This window comes from Bos indicus, chromosome 3, assembly GCF_029378745.1.
Source record: "Bos indicus isolate NIAB-ARS_2022 breed Sahiwal x Tharparkar chromosome 3, NIAB-ARS_B.indTharparkar_mat_pri_1.0, whole genome shotgun sequence".
In the NCBI taxonomy this organism is placed as follows: Eukaryota; Metazoa; Chordata; class Mammalia; order Artiodactyla; family Bovidae; genus Bos; species Bos indicus.
The window spans coordinates 18,664,786-18,672,794 of record NC_091762.1 but is presented as its reverse complement, the minus strand read 5'-3'; the positions used below and the strand labels follow the sequence as shown (position 1 = coordinate 18,672,794).

General features: G+C 44.4%; 2 protein-coding genes across 2 annotated transcripts; both read right to left on the bottom strand.

The window, feature by feature from the left end:
• Nucleotides 1-219: 219 nt before the first annotated feature.
• Nucleotides 220-2,772, bottom strand: LOC139180142 (filaggrin-2-like). Its single transcript, XM_070781539.1, has 4 exons — nucleotides 2,686-2,772; nucleotides 1,063-1,621; nucleotides 781-945; nucleotides 220-338 (listed from the first exon to the last, which is right to left on the bottom strand). Exons 1-4 carry the CDS (start codon nucleotides 2,770-2,772, stop codon nucleotides 220-222), a joined length of 930 nt encoding a protein of 309 aa, XP_070637640.1.
• Nucleotides 2,773-3,186: 414 nt separating this feature from the next.
• LOC109556745 (hornerin-like) lies at nucleotides 3,187-5,733 on the bottom strand. The gene is made up of 3 exons (XM_070781530.1): nucleotides 5,596-5,733; nucleotides 3,722-4,198; nucleotides 3,187-3,507 (listed from the first exon to the last, which is right to left on the bottom strand). Exons 1-3 carry the CDS (start codon nucleotides 5,731-5,733, stop codon nucleotides 3,187-3,189), a joined length of 936 nt encoding a protein of 311 aa, XP_070637631.1.
• Between the last annotated feature and the right edge of the window lie 2,276 nt (nucleotides 5,734-8,009).

Below are 8,009 nucleotides of genomic sequence, written 5' to 3'. Positions count from 1 at the left end.
CTCCTGGTTGCCCTTCATTACAATTTGAATAGCTGTAGCCAGATTCTGTTTGACCCTGGCTGCATCCTTGGTTTTGTTGCCTACATGTTTCTGATTGTCCACAAATACTCTCATATCCATCAGACTTGTTACTTGTTGGGCTACAACTCCTACTTCTTTCTTTTTGACTGTATCCTGACCATTCCTGGCTGTTTCTTCTTGATTGATTGGGAGTTGAGCCTATTTGGGGTCTACTATACCCACAATGAGTTCCACTTGAACTTGACCTACATCTCCCTTGTAATTCATATTGATCATAGCTAGAACACTGACCAGATCCAGAACCACATTGTTCAGAGCTAGATGAGTGACATGAGCCAGGCCCATGTTGTTCAGAAGTAGAACACTGACCCAAGCCTGATCCATGTTGACTCTGGGTAGAACACTGACCTGAACCAGATCTGTGTTGGCCATAGCTAGAAGACTGACTCCATCCAGACCCAAATTGGCTGCAGCTAGAGGACTGACTTGGGCCAGTGCCACACTGGACATGGCCAGAAGACTGTCCTAATCCAGACCTCTGTTGACTATAGCGAGAAGATTGGTCTGATCCAGACCCACATTGGCCATAGCTAGAAGACTGACCTGATCCAGATATATTTTGACCACAGCTTGATGATTGTCCTGAAGTAGACCCATGGTGTCCATATGTAGAGGACTGACCTAAGCCAGATCCATGTTGACCAAAGCCAGATGACTCTCTTGAGCTAGAACCATGCTGACCAAAACTAGAAGACTGACCTGAGACAGATCCATGTTGTCTGCAGCCAGAAGACTGACTTGAACCGTATTGACTTGAGCCACATTGACCATAGCTGGAAGACTGACCTAAGTTAGACCCCTGTTGGCTGCAGCTTGATGACTGTCCTGAAGTAGAACCATGTTGTCCATAGCTAGAGGACTGACCTAAACCAGGGCCATGCTGACCAAAGCCAGATGACTCTCTCGAGCTAGAACCACGCTGACCAAAACTAGAAGACCGACCTGAGCCAGATCCATGTCGGCTGTGGCCAGAAGACTGACTTGAGCCAGATCTGTGTCTGCTGTGGCTGTAAGATTGACTTGAGCCATATTGACTTGAGCCATGTTGACCATAGCTAGAGGACTGACCTAAGTTAGATCCCTGCTGGCCACAGCTTGATGACTGTCCTGAAGTAGAACCATGTTGTCCATAGCTAGAGGATTGACCTAAACCAGAGCTATGCTGACCAAAGCCAGATGACTCTCTTGAGCTAGAACCATGCTGACCAAAGCTGGAAGATTGACCTGAGCCAAGTCCTTGTTGGCTGTGGCCAGAAGACTGACTTGAGCCAGATCTGTGTCTGCTGTGGCTGTAAGATTGACTTGAGCCATGTTGACTTGAACCATGTTGAGCATAGCTGGAGGACTGTCCTAAGTTAGATCTCTGCTGGCCACAGCTTGATGACTGTCCTGAAGTAGAACCATGTTGTCCATAGCTAGAGGACTGACCTAAGCCAGATCCATGTTGACCAAAGCCAGATGACTCTCTTGAGCTAAAACCATGCTGACCACAGCTAGAAGACTGACTTGAGCCAGATCCATGTCGGCTGTGGCCAGAAGACTGACTTGAGCCAGACCTGTGTCGGCTGTGACCAGAATACTGACTGTACTGACTGGAGCTATATTGACTTGAGCCATGTTGACCATAGCTAGAGGACTGACCTAAGTTAGATCTCTGCTGGCCACAGCCTGATGACTGTCCTGAAGTAGAACCATGTTGCCCAAAGCTAGAGGATTGACCTAAGCCTGAGCCATGCTGACCAAAGCCAGATGACTCTCTTGAGCTAGAACCATGCTGACCAAAGCTGGAAGATTGACTTGAGCCAAGTCCTTGTTGGCTGTGGCCAGAAGACTGACTTGAGCCAGATCTGTGTCTGCTGTGGCTGTAAGATTGACTTGAGCCATATTGACTTGAACCATGTTGACCATAGCTGGAGGACTGTCCTAAGTTAGATCTCTGCTGGCCACAGCTTGATGACTGTCCTGAAGTAGAACCATGTTGTCCATAGCTAGAGGACTGACCTAAGCCAGATCCATGTTGACCAAAGCCAGATGACTCTCTTGAGCTAAAACCATGCTGACCAAAGCTAGAAGACTGACTTGAGCCAGATCTGTGTTGGCTATTGCGAGAAGATTGACTTGAGCCATGTTGACTTGAACCATGTTGACCATAGCTGGAGGACTGACCTAAGTTAGATCCCTCCTGGCCACAGCTTGATGACTGTCCTGAAGTAGAACCTTGTTGTCCGTAGCTAGAGGACTGACCTAAGCCAGATCCATGTTGACCAAAGCCAGATGACTCTCTTGAGCTAGAACCATGCTGACCACAGCTAGAAGACTGACCTGAGCCAGATCCATGTTGGCTGTGGCCAGAAGACTGACTTGAGCCAGATCTGTGTCTGCTGTGGCTATAAGACTGACTTGAGCCATATTGACTTGAGCCATGTTGACCATAGCTGGAGGACTGACCTAAGTTAGATCTCTGCTGGCCACAGCTTGATGACTGTCTAGAAGTAGAACCGTGTTGTCCATAGCTAGAGGACTGACTCAAGCCAGATCCATGTTGACCAAAGCCAGATGACTCTCTTGTGCTAGAACCATGCTGACCAAAGCTAGCAGACTGACCTGAGCCAGATCCATGTCGGCTGTGGCCAGAAGACTGACTTGAGCCAGACCTGTGTTGACTGTGACCAGAATACTGACTTGAGCCATGTTGACCATAGCTGGAGGACTGACCTAAGTTAGATCCATGTTGGCCACAGTTTTGTGACTGTCCTGAGGTAGAACCATGTTGTTCATAGCTAGAGGATTGACCTAAGCCAGTTCTGTGCTGATTAAATCCAGAAGACTCTCCTGAGCCAGACCTGTGTTGTCTATAGCCAGAAGACTGACCTGAGACAGTCCTTTGTTGGCCATAGCTAGATGTCTGACTTGATTCAGACCTATGCTGGCCATGATTAAGAGATTGACTTGATCCAGTACTGTGTTGGCCACAGCTGGATGACTGACCTGACCCAGATCCATATTGACCACAGCTAGTAGAGTGACCTAAGCTAGGTCCATGTTGGCTACAGTTCGGTGGCTGTCTTGAAGTAGCACTATGCTGTTCATAGCTAGAGGATTGACCTATGCCAGTCCCATGGTGACTAAAGCCAGAAGACTGACCTGAGCTAGATCTATGTTGTCCATAGCCAGAGGATTGACCTGATCCAAACCCATGTTGGATACTGCTAGATGGCTGTTCTGAGCCTGACCTGTGTTGGCCATAACTAGATACCTCACTCGAACTAGAAGTAGAACAGTTTCCTTGTTCTTCACAATTTCCTGATTGATATCCTTCATTTGATTCGTGCCATCTCTGCTGAGAAGGCTGGCCTGAGCCATAGCCATGACCATAACCAGCAGGCTCACTTGAATTTGACCAGTGGTCTTGTCCTCCACAACTCCCTGAGATGAATCCATGATGCTCCTTACTAGGTGACTGGCTTGGTTTTTTCTTATGTTGTCTATTCCCCAGAGATTCATTTGAGTCAGACCAGTTTTGAGCAAAACTGAAAGACTGATCCTCTGAGTGGCTCACACGCCCTTCTTCTCCATAAGTACCTGACCAATTTCCTGAGTTTGATCTTGTTCTGTGGTTGCTTGAATGAGTATAACCAACTTCTTCACTCCTAGACCTTTTGTGCTGATGAGAGCCATGCTTGTTTTTCTTGCTACCCTTGGAGTGGCCTGAATTTGACTCCCTCCTTCTTTCCCTAGAGCTTTGCCTGTCCCTAGAATGAGACAAGCCTCCTTGATGCCCAGTTACTCTGGAGCTGGACCTAGACCTGTGTCTAAAGCTACCTCCCGAGCCTCTGGAATGGGAATCGTTCTCTCCTTCACTCCAACTTAAGTTACTGGAAGACGATTTTTGCCCTTCATCCTCCTCTTCTGTTTCACTCTGTTCCTCTTGGTCCTGGTGACTGTGATCCCTTTGCTTTGACCCTGAAGCTTGGCAGTAATCTTTGCTGACGATTTTATTACAGGCCTGAGCCAGCTTGAATATCATCAGAAGGTACTCAGTAAATTCTACTTTCTTGTTACGGTCGTGATCTAGATTTTGCATGATGATATCTACAGTGTCTGGATCATCTGGATTCTGTATAGGAACAAAGTATAAAAGGAAGCTCTGTGAGTGTGCAGCACACACTGAGCTAACCAATTGAAGAAAGACTGTAGAAATGTGAGTGCTTAGCTCAATTAAGTGGAGCTCAATCTCATAGTCCTTTAGGCTGGACTGCCCTATTCTGGGCAGAAAGAGAGAAAGGAATATGCAATGAAGACCTAGAAGAGGATGCAACTGGGGATGCCAAGGAACAGGGAATTATTTTTTAAGGAATGGGTCAAATGAATATGATTAGCTAATATATAAATAATAACAACCACTGGGGGTTCAAGGATGGTTAATGAGAGGAAGTGATGTCTTTTGAATGATGGGTTGGATTAGTCAAATGAAGAGGTAGGGAAAGGGGAGGGGAGAAAGGTTGTTGCAGACAGAGGGAACAATATGAACAGAGAGCTGGAGTTGAAAGGAAGCATGGCTCATACAAGGAACTGAGAGATTCGGGATTGCTAAATGTGGAGTCTCAACAGTCAAGAGATATGGCTGGAGAGATAAATTAGGACTAGATCATGCATTTTGAATTGTGTTAAGGAAATTTGGAATTTTAGAGCTGGAAACTGTGAAGGATTTTGAGTTGAGTTGTGAAATGATTCGATTTGCATATAATGTTGAGCTTGGAAGTAGAAGGTGGTCTGAACCCAAGGACTAGCAATAGTGATGGAGAGAAATGAGCTGTTGAGAGACTGTTGGTGAATTTTATGGGGTTGGAGGGTGGAGGATCCTGCTGAGAGGGAAAGCCAGGAATGGCACCAGATTATGCCTTGGTTGAAGAGGAGTAAGGAGTTTAGAGGGGAAGATGCTGAGTTTTCCATCTGGTATCAAATTTAAGACCTCCATAGGAATAAAAACTATTCAGTACACAGCTTGATTTAATGAATTGAAGATCAAGAGCTAGATCAAAGTTTACAAATATTTACTCCTTAGCTAACATTAGAGGGTAGTCGTTACTTTATTTTATGATTTAGGAGTAACATGCTAATTTCCTGAACTCAGAAGCATTATTATGCCAGAATCTCAGAAATGGACAGTGGTCAGGATATCTGAAGAAAGGCAAAGAAAGGGAAGAAGATAAATTTCATCTATTTTGCAGTTTTTCTGAGAAACAGCTCAGTTTCTTTCCAGAAGAATTACTCACACAGGACATTATTTAATCCATTGATTTTCCCCCTATTGTTTAGTAGGATCACTTCCCTTGGACATGTTATGGAAAAATTATGGATCAACTTTTGACCTTACTGCAAGCCTGTGCTAAACTCTGTTCTTTATCACCAAGTAGGAAAAGTCCTCTATGAGTTTGGCATGTATGACAAAAAGGTAGGAAGGGGTGACGAAAAGAATTGCAGCTGTGTTCAGTCCTGACACGGAGTTCTTACCTTCAGAATTTGACCAAACTCATTTTCCAAAAGTTCTTTCAGTTCTGCCTTGTTCAACATGTCACACTCCCCAGCCTGGTTGGCATATTGGTAGAAAATATCGATGACAGTAACAATGCTTTGTAGGAGTTTTGGCATCCTTTTGTAAATTCAAATTAACCTAGAGGGAAAATAAGGACAGAGATCCACCTACTATTATCCTTTTCTCATGTTTAAATAGATAAGTAGAGTCATTTGTAATAATTGTGCAGCATTAGTCAGCCATAATTAATTTCATCCTGTCGCAATCAAGAACCAATCCAGAGTTGAATGACTGGTTCAACCCAAGTAGCAAGAAAGTAATGTAATTAGGAACAGTGTCTCTTCGTTCTATGCCTGAGTAAATGCAGCAGCAATCACTTTCTGTTTCAGGTTCTCTCTTTCTACCAGGGGTAGTTTTAAGAGCTTTGTTGTGGAGCTATAGGAATCCTAGGTGCTCTAGTCTATCCACTTCCTCAGTTTCTCTCTGGATCCAAATCCTCACTCTAGGGAGGGACAGCCCCATCATCTTTGTGCCTGACTCTAGCTGAGAGGCACCAGGACTCACTTGGATGCTCAAGACTCTAGGCCAGAGGAAGTAGACAAAGTAGGCAAAGCCAAGCATAAGCCTAGGCAATATGGAGCTAGGGGCTGTTGGCTATGAGGCTCAGCTTCTGTTTTTATTCTTTAAGCAGGACTGACCCTCAGGCTTTGGGCTTCCCAAGTGGTCCAGTGAGTGGTAAAGAATCCTCCTGCCAATGCAGGAGACTGAGGAGATGTGAGTGCAATCCCTGGGTCAGAAAGATCCCCTGGAGGAGGAAATGGCAATCCACTCCAGTATTCTTGCCTGGAGAATCCCATGGACAGAAGAGTCTGACAGGCTACAGTCTATGGGGTAGCAAAGAGTTGAGTGTGACTGTGGATGATGAGCACAACTCTTAGGCTTTACATCAGAGAGAAAAATCTCAAAGGAGGCAACTTTCCTGGTGGATAACTTGAGCCTTGTGATCTTTAAGGAAATGACCACAAAGAAGGAGGTACTACTCGTCTCAGTCTTTACTTTCCTCCTCAACAAAGTTAAACTTATACCAAAGTTCCCCCAAGTACGTATATTAAAAAGGAGCCTGGTACCCAGAGCCTTAGAGCGCGTCATGGATTCTCATAATTTATACCCCTAAATGCTCCTCACTTACCTGGTTCACCAGAGGAACAAGTGGGATGGAGGCTGAAGTAGCTTACAGGGTGCTGCTAGTGGGGATAGTAGCCTTTTTATAGAAGGAATAATGGTCCATGTTAGGGAGGAGCTGCTCTCTTTGAGATGTCCCAATTCATCATTCCCAAACAAGCCCAGTTCCACCTCCATCTCCACCTTGTCACTTCCCTACCCACCCACCTGAGATTGCGTTAGCAGCTCCCAAATCTGGGCTAGTATCAACCCCACCTGCCAGAGACCTCTTTGATGTTCAACAAGGTATGAAGCATAATGTGTTGATAATGAATTATCAACTTTAATTGAAGTTGAGTGGAGTGTGTGCAGGGACATCAGAGACCAAATGTTGATAAATCATGAAATCAGATCTTTAGAAAGAACCCCGATGATCATCTAGTCAAACTGTCTTTTTTATACTTGTTTTCTTATTTAAGATTCCAGTCAAGGTGTCACCCATGATGTTATTACCTCTTGGAACGGATAATGACTGCAGAGGCTCTTTTATCTCTTTACTTAAGTCTGTTTATGAGACCTTAGTGTGTGCATGTGTGTGTGCTAAGCTGCTCAGTTTTGTCCAACTCTTTGTGACCCCATGCAGTGTAGCCCACCAGTCTCCTCTGTCCATGGAATTCTCCAGGAAAGGATACTGGAGTTGGTTGCCTTGCCCTTCTCCAGGGGATCTTCCTGACCTAGGGATCGAACCTGGGTTTCCTGCATTGCAGGTGCATTCTTTACTGTCTGAAACCTTGGTGGCCATTCATAAATGCAGCTTTCACTCAACTAGTGTTTAACCTTGGAAAGAAATCCAAGCTCTTCCTAGCATGGTATCCAGGGTTCCTCATAGTCTGGACTGTGGCCACTCTACAACCACATCTGTTTACCCCTATTCTTTGTGCTCAACCAATAATTAACTTCATAAACATTTCTGAATATATCATACTATTTCATATATATATTTTGGAATATCTTTTGTTGTTATCTGCTTGGCAAACTGCTATTTATTTTTGAACCCTACCTTTCATATTCTCTAGGAAATCTTTCCTGAATTACTTAAGAGAGAGATATAAATTTATCTCTTATTCATAATTTTAACATTAATCACACACTATCATAGCCTTTTAAAATTGTCTTACTATGTAATTAATATTTAATAAAATTAGAAAATATAGATAAATATAGAAAGGCT